Source organism: Natator depressus, chromosome 6, assembly GCF_965152275.1.
Source record: "Natator depressus isolate rNatDep1 chromosome 6, rNatDep2.hap1, whole genome shotgun sequence".
NCBI lineage: Eukaryota > Metazoa > Chordata > Testudines > Cheloniidae > Natator > Natator depressus.
In genome coordinates this window covers 45,187,835-45,203,541 of record NC_134239.1, presented here as the reverse complement: position 1 = coordinate 45,203,541, position 15,707 = coordinate 45,187,835, and the positions used below count along the sequence as shown (strand labels likewise).

General features: G+C 39.2%; 1 protein-coding gene across 1 annotated transcript in view; it reads left to right on the top strand.

Moving 5' to 3' along the window:
• Nucleotides 1–15,707, top strand: part of LUZP2 (leucine zipper protein 2) — a 443,808-nt gene that overhangs the window by 318,786 nt on the left and 109,315 nt on the right. The window contains 1 exon segment of the mRNA XM_074955173.1: nucleotides 3,203–3,265. Within this exon segment, the coding sequence (XP_074811274.1) occupies nucleotides 3,203–3,265 (63 nt within the window).

Here is a 15,707-nt window from a genome sequence, read left to right as displayed (position 1 = left end):
TTAGTCAGTTACAGATATGACAGAGAGCCACGGGGATACAGTGCTGCTAGTAACAATTATAAAACCAGACATAATTTTTTCTACTAGCATGATCAGGAAAAAGCTGGTCAATGTGGTCTTAGACATCAGCTGGTAAGACATGACAAAAGATCTCTTTGTTAACAAATGGTTTCAGAGTAACAGCCGTGTTAGTCTGTATTCGCAAAAAGAAAAGGAGTAGTTGTGGCACCTTAGAAAATAACCAATTTATTTGAGCATAAGCTTTCGTGAGCTACAGCTCACTTCATCGGATGTATACTGTGGAAAATACAGAAGATCTTTTTATACACACAAAGCATGAAAAAATGGGCGTTTACCACTACAAAAGGTTTTCTCTTTCTCTTTCATCAACTCTCCTGTTGGTATGTGTGGGGGGGGGGAGGGAGAAAACCTGGATTTGCGCTGGAAATTGCCCACCTTGATTATCATATACATTGTAAGGAGAGTGATCACTTTAGATAAGCTATTACCAACAGGAGAGTGGGTTTGTTTTGGGGGGGGGGGAGAGAAAACCTGGATTTGTGCTGGAAATGGCCCACCTTTATTATCATACACATTGTAAGGAGAGTGATCACTTTACATAAGCTATTACCAGCAGGAGAGTGGGGTGGGGGGAGAGAAAACCTTTTGTAGTGATAAACACCCATGTTTTCATGATTTGTGTGTATAAAAACATCTTCTGTATTTTCCACAGTATGCATCCGATGAAGTGAGCTGTAGCTCACGAAAGCTTATGCTCAAATAAATTGGTTAGTCTCTAAGGTGCCACAAATACTCCTTTTCTTTTTGTTAACAAATGCCAGTGTTGATCAGTGGCAAAGCCAGCAAGGGATCCTATGTAAGCTGTACAGCTGGCAAGAGGCATTTTCCCTTTGAAGGTTGATTTCAGCCTCTCTGGGACACTGGGCCAAAGGTTTTAAATTCCTTTTCAAAGTGTAGCTTCCAGCTTGACTTACAATATAATACCTCACACCTGTGCCCACCAATCTGGCATCTTTCTTAGGATAATTCAGTGTGGAATAGCAACCATATTTTCATATATATAATGTAAAGTTACTATTGATGTGTTAATTTGACCTCCATGGTTTGTTATTGGGGTCCAAACCCTTAAAAAGTTAGCTACTAGTGACTGGAAAAAGCTGCAGCCCCCCTACCCCTGAGCTACTGAGTGTGAGAATTTTCTAAAGGAGTGAATTTTAGACTTTCCTATAGGTCAGTGGCAGCTGTATATATCATAGAGATTATATACTTTTTTTAGGACCAAATGCTGATTCCATTAAGGTCAGTAGCAGTGTTGCCATTGTTTTAATTGGATCAAGAGTTGACCCGTAAGATTGAAGTGTACTAATGGCTGTACCTGGTAGGGGAAGAAGAAATGTGGAATAGAAAGATAGCTCAGAAGGTAGAGGTGAAATATGCTAATCTCGGCTGTTTGATTGACCAAGGTTTCAGGTGAACCTTTTCTTCAGTTTCACTTTGTGAGTGGTCTTCAAAAACTGAGTTTCATGTTGCGTTATAGGCCTGAATGAACTTGTAAACTGAAAGCAAAAGCAAAGCTGCAAGGTTTTACCTGGTTTCTCTTCATAACCATGTGAAACCAATTAAAAATTTTTAAAAAATGACACATTTATTTAGAAAACTGCAGTGGTCCAAGTTAGCTTAGAACTTTACAATGTCCATTCAAAAAGCTTTGAGCCTTAGGATTTTTTTTCATATATCCATAGATTAGAGGCCAGAAGGGACCATTGTGATTATCTGGTCTTACCTTCCTCATAAGACAAGCTGTAGAATTTCACCCAGTGATTCCTTCATCTAGCTCAACAACTTGTCACAAAATTATAGCATATCTTTTAGAAAGACATGCAATCACAGGCTATGTCTGCACTGCACACCTTACAACGGTGTGGCTGTGCCACTACAACTGTACCATTGTAAGGCACTCAGGATAGCTGCTCTTTGTCGCCGGGAGAGAGCTCTCCCAGCAACAAAATAAAACCACCCCCAATGGGAGAGCGGTTCCCACTGACGAAACACTGTCCACACCAGCGCTTTTCGTTGTTAAAACTTCTGTCATTCAGGGAGGTGTTTTTTTCATATCCCTGAGCGACAAATTTTTTAATGATGAAAGTTCAGTGTAGACATGTCCTGACTTAAAAGGTCCCAGTTATGGAGAATGTGCCAACTCCTTTGATAAGTCATTCTCAAGGTTGATGTCCCTTTTCAATGGACTTGGGATGAGTTTTGAATTTCATTCCACAAAACTCTAAATATCAGAGACCACCCAATACCATGAAGATGTCATTAAACATGCAAATTGATGGGGGTACGGAGGGTGTTAAAAACCTCACCACAACAATTAAAAACTCGAAAACAGCTGTCAGTGAAGTACTTCGGTCTTTACAATAATATCTAATTTGAAGACCCTTTGGAATTATTACAGTTGTGAAGCCAGAAAATACTTTATTTGGGCTGGCTGCTCAGATAAAAGGGAGGAAAATATCAGTGGATAAAGGAACTCAGTATAGTCCAGATTCTGCTTTTTAAAAACTTTTAAAAAATATATAAGAAAAGTAGACTAAATGGATTTGAAATTAGTTTATTAACAAATATTTTTCTTAAAATTAAAAACAAAACAAAAACCTTTCTGGGCCAGATCCTCAGAGAACATAAATCAGCATAGCTTTGTTGACTTTACACTAGCTCTCTATACGATCTGTACAATGTGAGTCACAAAAAGTACAAATAAACACATGATAGTAGAAATCATTAAACACTTCTGAATATTCTCACCCATGCTGCCTTCATTTATGCTTAGCTGTGAACATTTAATAAAATCTTGTGTCCGAAATGGATGAGTTAAACTAACTGTATGTAACAATGTGATAGCTTGTGAATGTATTTTAATTGGAGGTCACTTTTTAACTCTTCCTTAGGTCCCATAATTGGTTTAGACATACTGTCCTTGCAAAGAATGTATATGCATGCATTCAAAAGAAAAGAAAGAGAGAGAGAGAGAAAAAAACTTGACTTTTTGATTTTGCTTCACTTTTTTTTTTGTCTGAGCTAAATTCATTTTTCCATTGTCAGAATTTGCTGTCATCTCCTCCACAGGTTCTCAAATGGAAATGATTTTAAAGATTAATTTATTATCTTCCACTTGCAGTCAAAAAAGATCCAAGCCCAGCTGAAGGAGTTTCGCTATGGGAAAAAGGATTTGATTTTTAAGGTGAGTTTATATTACTAGAGCTGGCTAAGGTATTTACTTACAGTCAATATAACATTACAATCATCCAGTAGGATGATAACTGCCTTTATTACTGGAGAACTGAGAAATCATTTCCCTAACTGTCAACATAATGAAAGAAGCTCAAAACTCTGAATTGCAGACATCATTCCCATAAAGTGCTCTCTGAAATCCCCTCTACTTCAGTGTTGAAGAGACAATGCACGGTGTTACAATGCTTCCTGTGGCAAAGATAGAGGTGATTTCAAAGCTTCAAAAATTCTGTTATCTTCATCATTATTTAAAATTAAAGTGGAAAAAATATTTAGCTTATGATTATTTACATTAAAATGCCTACATAGACCAATGTCCCAGTCAGTAGTCTGCCAGTAACCCAAATCTCTCCCATTGTTCCACAGATTCCTGTGAAGGGCTTTTTTATCTTTTTATCATTTTTTTATCATTTTACGGCTGCCTGGTGGTTTCTGTTTGATTAGCAGTCCTCCCTGCTAAAGCTGTGCAGGGTAACATTTAAAGAAAAGCATTCTAATATTTGTGACAAGTAGACAGAATGACTTGTGACAAACATGGAAAGTAAAATGTTATCGTGTAGGCATCTGGCTTTTATCCATCTACATACCCCTCTGCTGAAATTTCTTTTCTGCAACTTCCTGAAAACAAAATGAAGTATCTATTAGGGATGTGCAAACCAAATTTAGGTTCAGTTTAATTCACATAAATACCCCAAAGTTTTGATACACAGCTGAAACATATCCAAATTCCTCTTTGTAAAATCAGGCAGATAATATTATGAGAACAGGATGTCTCATGGAATTTTGCATACTTCCTACTTCTGGTCTTTGCTGGAACCTAGAAGATGAGGGAGCAGAATTAGAGGTAGGCCCTAGGCATGAAAAGCCTTATCTGAATTTTCACTAACTTTAGGCAGTTTCACAAGAAATTTGAGGAATTTTCTCTAAGCTAGCTCCAGGGTTTTAGTTTGGAGCTAGAAAATGATAGCTAATGAGGTAGAATCAACTCAACATCAGTTCAGGTTCAGTTTCAATTTTAGGTGAAAAATTTAAGATGGGAAAGGAAGATATTGTCTAAAACTGGTTAGGGGGAAAGGCTTATTTTATTTGCCTGCAGCAGGAAGGCTCATTACTATTACTATAATTTGTACTATGCTGGCATCTAGAGGGCCCAACAGAAGTCAAGTCCCAGTGTGCTAGGCACAGTACAAACAAACGATAAGAAATGGTCCGACCCCGAAAAGCTTACCATCGAAATAGACAAGACAAAGGGTGGAAATGCAGGCACAGAGAGATGAAGTGACTTTCCCAATGTTATATGACAAGTCAGTGGCCAACCTGAGAATATAACCAATTTCTCTTGAGTCCCAATTCATTACCCTATCTAATGACAGGTTTCAGAGTAACAGCCGTGTTAGTCTGTATTCGCAAAAAGAAAAGGAGTACTTGTGGCACCTTAGAGACTAACCAATTTATTTGAGCATAAGCTTTCATCCGATGAAGTGAGCTGTGGCTCACGAAAGCTTATGCTCAAATAAATTGGTTAGTCTCTAAGGTGCCACAAGTACTCGTTTTCTTATTACCCTATCTAGTGGACCATGCTTCCACGCAGGAAGGATGGACCTGTGGTTGAGGCACAGGGCTGAAGACCAGGAAGGGGTCAGGAAGGGATCTCTTTCCCTACAGCGTATCTGGGGTCTTTTGTCTCCTTCCTCCAAAGCATCAAAGATGGCCACAGCTAGAGATGGGATACTCGATGATGCAGGGGCAGGTTTTTGAGGTGACACCAAACATTCTCTCTCTCAGGTTCTTGGCTGGCTGATTCTAGCGCATGTTCTCAGGGTGTAACTGAACAACATATTGAGGTTGGAAAGGAATTTTCCTCCAGATCAGATTGGCAGTGACTTTGGAGACTTTTCGCCTTCCTCTGCAGCATGGGATACAGATCACTCACTAGGATCATCTTAATTTCTTTCCTGCCATTGCAGGGGCATGGCATTCTGGGGCACCTTGGTCCCTCCTCTTCTCTGCCTGTGGCACATAATAATTTAGCCTTCTGTAATATTTCAGTTGTTGGGTTTAGTGTTTAGGTGCTAGGTGGAGGTGTTGGCATGTGATATGCTGGAGGTCAGCCTAGATAATATGGTGGTCCCTTCTGATCTTAAACTTTGAGTTGAGTGTTCTATTTTAGGCTGTGCCATAGCCAGCGTGAATTTAGGCAAGTAATTTCATCTCCTTGTACCTTAGTGTCCTCATGTACAAAATGGAATAATATGTTTATTTACCTCCCAGGGATATTATGAGGATAAATACATTTACATTAAGCATTTTGAGCTCCTTAGATGGAAAGTGCTAAAGAACTGTAAAATATCCATTGGAACTCCTGAATCCCACACATGAAGCAGAACTCTCATTATTTACCAGAGAATCCACAATATCTCTAGAGACAGAGCTGAGTAGTAAGAAACCTTCACTTTTTAATTTGAAATTTTGCCTTGTGTTTTGTTTTAAGAAAGTGACTAGTCAAGTTTGCTTAACAAAAGGAAAGAGAATAATGGATCTTTAGGCTAAAGTCCTCTACTGTAGCACTGCAAGGTGAGATACCAGCAACAGCAGAAAAAAATAAATGTGTGAATTTCTGTGCATGTACTTCAGGGATGGACTGCCCCCCTAAGAGAAACTGTCAGTTGTAACAACAGTTGTGTACATAAAATTGTGAAATGTGGAGTATAATCCCTTAGGTTTGAAGCAGAGATCTTAATTCTGTGGTTGCATTGGTGAGTTGATAGTTTTTCACCCCTTTTTGTGCTCAGTTTTAGAGGTTTCTGTCATTGCTGAGAAATTCCCAGCCCTCTTGAAGAACAGGTGGTGTTCCTACTACTACATTCCTCAGATAGAAGGCACCTTCATTCTCTGCCAAGTGTTCAGTAGGATCCCTTCTGGGGACAAAAACAAGAATGCACTGAATCCCTGCATACACTGGCCCCTCAGTCTTCTGCAGCATTATTTACCTTTGGGCTACTCTGTAAGTTCTGGTCCCTCTGGTAGAAGGGAGGGTACCGTTGCATTGTGAGCAGATGTTCCTCCAACTGGGATCTTCCATTAGCACAGAGCGTAAATAAATTTGACCCATATTTTGTAATTGGTGGAGCATGCTTTGCCATTAAGGAGCTACTAACATGGCCAAGAAGTGGAAGAGCAGATTTCCCCCATTTAAAAAATTTAGTTTAGTGCTTGTGATGGGTGCTGTACTTAGCGCTCTGGAGAATAAACTTATCTGTGTAGTGATAGAACTAGAGAACAGTTGAAGCATCTTACAGTGCTCTACACAGACAGCCTCAACTCTGACTTCTGGGGGTGACCATGATGACACTAGGGGAGAGAGAACACTTCAGTCCATACTCATTCAAATCGCCAAGAAGGGTGCCAGTTGTGGTGGTTGGTGGTTGGTTGGTTGGTCTGGTTTGGTTTTTTGCATGGCCAACACTCCATTGGCCACCAGAAACTTGTTCTCCCATTTATTTCAAAAGGCCACAGGATAAACAGTAACCATTATCATCACTGAATTTCTGTTCTGCTTGCAGCTGTAAAAAATAAATAAAAACGGCAGCTGTGTCTCCTCTAATTCTCCAGTGAATCAGCTCATAATGTCTAATATAACCTGACTCTGCAACAGCATCTTATCAGTTGCAGTAAATAAAATCTAAAGTAATAATAATACTAGCACTTACAATCCACTTTATATTTTCAAACCACTTGACAAATATGCACAAATCAATCTTCATAGCCTCCTTTAAAGGCACAAAAGTACAATTAATTATCACCATTTGACAGGTGGGCAAAGTGAGACAAAGGTTAAATGACTTGCCCAAGGCTATAGAGGCAGTCAGTGTGTCAGTTGGGATTTGAATTCCAGTTCCTGGCTCTCAGCCCAGTGTTCAATCCACTAGAGCATGCTGCATGGAGAGTATTGAGACTATTATTTTTAAAAGAAGCAAACTGTAATTTTCCATGTGTTGAAACAAGAAAAACTAAGAGCATGTAGTGACAAATTTCAGCAGAGGCCTCTTATTTAATAGCCCCACTTGTACAGCAAATTACCTCACAAAGACAGCTACAATTTCTGAGTCCATTTTAATTATACTAGTAGCCCTAAAACCCTGACTCAGCAAAGCACTGTAAGCATGTGGTTAAGGGACTGAAGCTTAAGTACTTTGCTGAATCAAGGTCTATGTTTGTTTCAGACATTTCTAACTTTTTTTTTCAGGTTGCTTCTTGATATATTATGAGAAAAAATCAGATATTTTAATTAATTAAAATAAAGAAAAAATAATTGATTGTGTGTGTGTGAAAAATACAAAATGTAAACGTAGGCCTGATATAAATTCAGGATAGTGAAAAAGATCATTCAGTAATTGCACTCATGTCATAAATATAAAGGGAAGGGTAACCACCTTTCTGTATATAGTGCTATAAAATCCCTCCAGGCCAGAGTCAACATCCTGTTACCTCTAAAGGGTTAAGAAGCTCAGCTAACCTGGCTGGCACGTGACCCATAGGACCAATAAGGGGACAAGATACTTTCAAATCTTGTGGGGGGAAGGCTTTTGTTTTGTGCTCTTTGTTTATGTGGTTGTTCTCTCTTGGGACTGAGAGAGGCCAGACAGAAATCAATCTTCTCCAACCCATCCTAATCCAAGTTTCCAATATTGCAACCAGTATAGGCAAGGCGGATTAGTTTATCTTTTGTTTTGTGTGAATTTTCCCTGTGTTAAGAGGGAGGTTTATTCCTGTTTTCTGTAACTTTAAGATTTTGCCCAGAGGGGGATCCTCTGTGTTTTGAATCTGAATACCCTGTAAAGTATTTTCCATCCTGATTTTACAGAGATGATTTTTACCTTTCTTTTTTTTTTAAATAAAACCCTTCTTTTAAGAACCTGACTGATTTTTCCATTGTTCCAAGATCCAGGGGTTTGGGTTTTTGATGATTTTGTAACAAATTGATTAGGATATTATTCTCAAGCCTCCCCAGGAAAGGGGCTGTGTAGGGGTTGTGGGGATATTTTGGGGGAAGACGTCTCCAAGTGGTCTCTTTCCCTGTTCTTTGTTTAAAACGCTTGGTGGCAGCATACTGTTCAAGGACAAGGCAAAGTTTGTACCTTGGGCAAGTTTTTAACCTAAGCTGGTAAGAATAAGCTTAGGGGGTCTTTCATGCGGGTCCCCACATCTGTACACTAGAGTTCAGAGTGGGGAAGGAACCCTGACAACTCATTACGCAGTTTTATACAGATCCTTTATTATTTCTCAGTCTTTTTCTTATCAGTGATTTCAACTGTAATTTGTACAAAATATGAATACTTATTTGAGTGTGTTTTCAGTTTGTTTTTGTGATGTGTTTAAATGGTTCTGCTTTATAGTTTCAGAAGTGCATATTTCATGTATTGTCTATCCATTGTACTACTTTTCATTTAAGATTCCAAGGTAAAATAACAATTGTTTCTCCATATAATAGGAAAGTAAAGCTGGTGATCTGACAAGCTAATTATGTGTCAAAAGCTTTGGAAACTAAAGATAAAACAACGAGGAGAAAGGGAATTTTAAAATGTTATTGGCTGAGATAATGAAAGAGGTTTATAGAATTACATGACACATCCACTGGAATACATGTAATTAAATCCCCTAGACTGGCTTGATAATCTCTATTGCTACATTTTAATTCTTTTAAGTGGCTTCTGTGATTAGGAAGAGTTCTAGGTATAAAGTCCTGAAAATAGAGGTTTTCTACATATGCAGTTGCTATATCCTGTGCAATAGCGGCATAAGCTTTGTTTGCCAGCATAATTCAAACTTCTATAGTACAAGGTGGGGAGCCCCATTTCCATAACTATGTAGTCCCTGATTTATCTGCTGAGACCACTGAAAAGTTCAGTTTGTGACAAAGTTTCTGTGATTGGAGGATTGCTCACTTAAAAATGGACTGCTATTTATAGTACCTCCTCCAGGAAGGTACCAAGCACCCTCAATTCCCATAAATATTGGTGAAAATTGAGGATGCTGAGCACCTCAAAGGAGGCCCTCAATACTCCTCAGGATTGAGTCCCTTCATATTATTTTCTTGAAAGTGGGATTAATTTGTCAATTTGTAGAGACTAGGAAGACATGACAGGATTGAAGGAAGCAATGTTTTGTTAAATCAGCGCAGGTGAATAAATTAAGCATGTGGTGAAGTGCTGCCCTGAATAGGGATGGCCCATTGTATTAGTTTGGATGGAATATATGGAATAAAAGTGTTGGCATAACCTAGTCACTGTCCATCAATGTTAAACAAGGTTTGAGGATTGGTATATAGAGACCTCAGCTTGCTTAGTACCATGGCACATGTCTCATTAAAAAGTTTTTTAACCTTTTATTAAAGATAGAGAAAAGAAGGGAAAATAGTTAAAACATTTGAAATGTAAAGTATTAAATCAGGCTTTCATTTTAACTACTTGGTTTTGTTCCCTTTTCCTTAACCTGGAGAAAGTTTTAAAAGAAAAAAAACCTCTTTGTTTGATGGTATCAATGACAGTAATAACCTTCCTTTTGGCGGAAAAGCGAATAGGTTCATTGAGAAAGGCTGTAAATGTCATTGTTGCTATTGTTAAAGTCCAATTTTAGAAGGGACCCCCTCTCCTTTATTTGGCGGTTTCTTAGATGGTATTAAAGGTGGTAATAACTGGAATTCTAGGTGGTGGTTGGGATTCAGCTGGTGCCAGTAGGGGGTGACGATGTCATCTGGGTCCCTTTCTCTCTGTCTCAGGATGATGAAGGCACAGGGTCCCAGGAAAACAGTGCAGGTGGCAGCTATGATTAGAAACTAGCTTCAGTAGCCTCAGTATGTTCCTCTTGCCTGTTCTTTTTGTTCTTTTGAACTTTCCCCACAAAATATTTCTTTTAAGAACTCAAAAAGGGAGCGTAGGTGGCATGGCCCATCCCCTCATTATTTTGTCCACCAATTAGGCTTAGTGTCTGGCATAATAATTTTGGCTCATTATCTTCTGGCTCCGCATCTTCTGGTTTCTAACCAGCTTAATTTGAACATGGTCGCTGAATCGCATCAACCTGGCCTGTTTGTTTAGACTAATTCAGTTATTCTATCTTCCTTTTTTACTTTTTCCCATCAACATTTGGTATTAATGTTGCTGTATCCTTTTATGAACTTTTACATACTTTTTACAGATGAGCTCACAATTGGGGTAAATTTGTAGGCCCAGTAGTCACAACAGGTCTTAAGCAACTGTTTCAGTACTTTCCTAAACCAGGTCTTAAGATCAGTACTGATATAAAATGCACTATATATTAAATTTTACTTTCAAACTGTCTTTGCAATACAAAATGGTAGTCTTCCAGGAAACTCATTGATGCGTGGTGTGGTTTTCTTTTTACATACTACTCTTCTTATAATAAAAATATTGTATGAGATGCAGAGTTCTGTAAGATTAGTTTCAGAGCATCATTATCTGGATGTAGCAGTAATGTGTACTATGCCTCTTCCTAACTTAAAATTGATGCTACCATATATAGGCTTGTGTTTCAGTGCCTATTAAAAATAATTACATCCACAGTAAACCTATTTCCTGGAGTTGCAAAATTTTTCAGTGGCACAAAGGACATAATTCTGTACTCCCTAGAGACAAAGAGCAGAAGTGATAAAAGCCAACTCAACAGAAGTCATGTCTTCATCATTAAAATTTTAAATGCCATTATTCTTCACAATGGAAAAATCAATGCAATAAATTGCCTTTAATCTTTTAAAGGGCTGCTTTGCACAAAAAAAAAGTAAAATTGAGATTATTCACTAAAATGCCACAAAATATTTGGATACAATGGAAGACATTGAAATGTTGTATATGTTGTACCTTTTGGCTCAAATCCAGTCCTGGTGTAAGCAAATGCAACTCCATTTCATGTTTGTTTGAGTTGCATCCATTTATACTAAGGCTGTGTTAGGCAACTGAGTTCAGCTCAGCTGGCCTTCCAAGTTTGGAAGTACAGTCCCTTTATTGATTCACAATTTTAAAACACAGTAGACTACTTTATTCATTTTCATAAAATAGCCTTTAATTTCTATAAAGAAATATACTGCTTTCCTTAACCGAATTCACAACTCAGCATTTTATGTACTGAAAGAGTGCACAGATTTTTTTTTTTTGGTTTTGTTTTTTAAATTTCAGTGTAATGCTGCACCAAAATCTCTGTTATGGTTCAGGGTTATCCGTACCTTTGACCCCACAGTCTCTCCATGAGCACCTCATACAGTGACAGGCCTACCCCTGCACTTCTTTCATAGTAGAATCTCACAATTCATCCCTATATGTATACCTCAAATAAAAAAAGAAAAGAGAAACAACAACAAAAAATCCACTATGGCTAAACAGATTTAAAGAGGTGGTTAGAGACAAAAATACATCTTTTAAAAATTGGCAGTCAGATCCTACTAAGGAAAACAGAAAAGAGCATAAATTCTGCAGGTCAAGCATAAACTTATAATTAGGCAGGCCAAAAAAGAATTTGAAGAACAACTAGCAAAAGACACAAAGCCTAACTTCCCCCCCGCAAGGCCATGTCTACACTAGAGAGCTTACAGCGGCAGAGCTGTACCGATGCAGCTGCGCTGCTGTAAGATCACTTGCGTAGCCGCTCTATACCAGTGGGAGAGAGTTTTCCCATCCATATGATAAAACCATCTTAACGAGCGGCGGCAGCTATGTACCACTGACATAGCACTGTGCACACTACCACTTATGCCAGCGTTCGGGGGTTGGGGGGGTGTTTTTTCCCACATCCCTCAGTAATATAAGTTTTGTGGACATAAGTGCGCTACGTACATCAGAAGCAGGAAGCCTGCCAAACAATCAGTGGGGGCACTGGGCAATCAGGTTCTAAGAGAACACTTAAGAAAGACAAGACAATTTCAGAGAAGCTAAATAAATTCTTTACATCTGCCTTCACTGCAGAGGATGTGAGGGAGATTCCCATACCTGAGCCATTATTTTTAGGTGATAAATCTGAGGAACTGTCCCAGATTGAGGTGTCAATAAAGGAGGTTTTGGAAGAAATTGACAAATTAAACAGTAATAAGTCACCAGGACCAGATATTATTCACACAAGTTCTGCAGGAACTCAAATAAGAAATTACAGTACTTCTAACTGTGGTATATAACCTATCATTAAGTCAGCCTCTGTACCAGATAACTGGACAATAGCTAAGGTAACACTGATTTTTAACAAAAGCTCCAGAGACGATCCTGGCAATTACAGGCTGGTAAGCCTAATTTCAATACCAGGCAAATGGGTTGAAACTATAGTAAAGAACAGAATTTTCAGATACATAGATGAACATGATATGTTGCAGAAGAGTCAACACAGCTTCTGTACAGGGAAATTGTGGCTTATCAATCCATTAGAATTCCTTGAGGGGTTCAACAAGCATGTGAACAAGGGTGATCCAGTTGATAGAGTGTACTTGGACTTTGATAAAGCCTTTGACTTGATAAAGCCTGATAAAGCCTCACAAAAGGCTCACAAAGTAAGCAGTGAAGGGATAGGAGGGAAGGTCCTCTCATGGATCAGTAACTAGTTAAAAGATAGGAAACAGAGGGTAGGAATAAATAGCCAGTTTACACAATGGAGAGAGGTAAATAGCAGGGTCCCCCAAGGATGTGTGTTGGGATCAGTGCTGTTCAACATATTCATAAATGATCGGGGGGCGGGAGGGGAGAGAGAAGGATAAACAGTGAAGTGGCAGAGTTTGCAGATGGTATGGAATTATTCAAGATTGTTAATTCAGAAACTCTCTGTGAAGAGTTGCAAAGGGATCTCACACAACTGGGTGACTGGGCAAGAAAATGGCAGATGAAATTCCAAGTTGATAAGTGCAAACAATGCAAATTGGAAAACATAACCCCAACCATACATACAAAATGATAGGGTTTAAATTATCTGTTACTACTCAAGCAAGAGATCTTGGAGTCATTGTGCAGAGTTCTCTGAAAACATCTGTTCAATGTGCCATGGCGGTCAAAAAAAGCTAATAGTTCTTTGAAAACATCTGCTCAATGTGCCGTGGCGGTCAAAAAAACAAACAATGTTAGAAACCATCAGGAAAGGGATGGATAATGAGACAGAATATGTTACAATGCCAGTATGTAAACCCATGATATGTCCATACCTGGAATACTGCATGCAGTTCTCGTTGCCCTATCTCAAAATAGATACGTTAGAATTGAAAAAGGTACAGAGAAGGGCAACAAAAAAGAGTAAGGGTGTGGAACAGCTTCCATATGAGGAGTGATTAAAAAGGCTGGGATTGTTCAGCTTCAAAAGGAGATGACTAAAATGGGATCTGATAGAGATCCATAAAATTGTGAATGGTATGGACAAAGTGAGTGAGGAAGTGTTAGTTATCCCTTCACATAACACAAGAACCAGGGGGTCACCCAATGAAATTAACAGTCAGCGGTGTTTAAAACAAATATAAGGAGGTACTTAGTCACACAGTCAACCTATTGAAATCATTTCTAGGGGATGTTGTGAGGGCCAAAAGTATAACTGGTTTCAAAAAGGAATTAGACTAAATTAATGGAGGATAGGTCCATCAGTGTCTATTAGCCAAAATGATCAGGGATTCAACCCCATGCTCTGAGAATGCTAGAAGACAGTGGATGCATTGCTTGATAAATTGTCCTGTTCTGTTCATTCCCTCTGGAGCGCCTGGAATTGGCCACTCTCAGAAGACGGCTAGATGAGCCATTGTTCTGATCAAGTATGGTCATTCTTCTGTTCACCCCCACTTTTAGACTGGGTCACCAAGATATAGCACCCTGCTTATCAACAGTGTTTCCTTAGCTCCGTTTAGCCCCTGCTGTAGACTTCCCTTCAGAAGCTGTGAACAGTGTGAAAAGAGAATGACACCGAACAGCTTCTACAAATAAAGTATTATTCGTTTATCCATAAGAGCATAGCAATCAGATAGAAAAAGGTTTAAACATCAAAAGGTCTATGGATGTATTATATGAGCTTAGCATTTTCCTCAAGACTTAGGTGGGCCATAATTAGCCCTGGCACCCCTTCCCTTCTGGGGACCAGGTTACATTATGTCTCTATAGATCCTGCCTCCCCTTTTCAGCTTCTAGGATGAGGCTTTTAAATCTTCCCAGGGTCTTTATTTCATTTTGCCCATCTGAAGTTCACCTCCCCAAATCACCAGCTACCCTGTTGATCAAAGCACAGCAGGGATAAAACTTCAAAGGAATTGACACCTGTATTGTTTGTTAGGACCAGTTACTGGGTGATCTGGAGCTAACTTTCAGTTCCTGAAGAGGTGCAAAAACCGCTTAGGACTAAGTTAATTCTTTGCAACTATGTAGCAAACAACATGATCTTAATCAGGTATACAAAATAATCATTAAAAAGTAGTACAGAAAGTAATACAGTAATACAAATATTCATGGAGGATAGGGTCATCAATAGCTATTAGCCAGGATGGGCAGGGATGCAAAACCATGGTCTGAAGCATCCCTAGCCTCTGGATGCCAGAATCTGGGAATGAGTAATGGGGATGGATCACTTGATGATTATCTGTTCTGATCATTCCCTCTGAAGTACCTGGCATTGGCCACTGCTGGAAGACAGGATACTGGGCTAGACTGTTGGAAGACAGGATGCTGGGCTAAATGGACGATTGGTCTGATCCAGTATGGCCTTTCTTATGTTCACACATCTTCCACATTCTGACCTGTTCTCTGAGAAGTAGCATTGTGGTTCCATTGGTCTATACTTAGCAATACTCTCTTTCAAAAGCAAAAACAGGGAACTATAACTTTTTTTCACCTTTCATTACGATTTGAGTTACACAGCTGTGCTGGGGAGTTAGAGGAGGTAAGGACTTCTCTCTCATATGCCCTGGCTCACAGGCTGCTTGGACCTTGTGTGCAGGGGTAAGCAAGAGTGCACCTACTTATCCCTTCCTGGAGCAGGTGGTTGCTGATAGGTGGAGCATGGGTGAAGTCTTGGCTCCACTCCGTATACTCATTGGCCAGTTCAGCTGAAGTGGCATACCTTGTTGCTGGCATAGGCAGCAGGCAATTACTATAACAGCAAAGCAATAAAGAAGCAAAGGGGTATTTGTGATTCAAGGTGTGTCTGATAATGTCTTCCAGAGCTACTCCTGAGGTTGTGTTTCTTATCCACCACCCCCCACTCAGGACTGTGTCTAAGGTCACAACCCAGCCTAGTGAGATGAACTATATGAGGAATCAGGGATACAAAGGGTTAAAGCCAATGACAAAACTTGAAAGTTTGAATTAAAACTTGGGGAGGAACAGCTCACCATCTGCTTCTTTAACAATAGCAGAAGACACAAGAATTTTTTG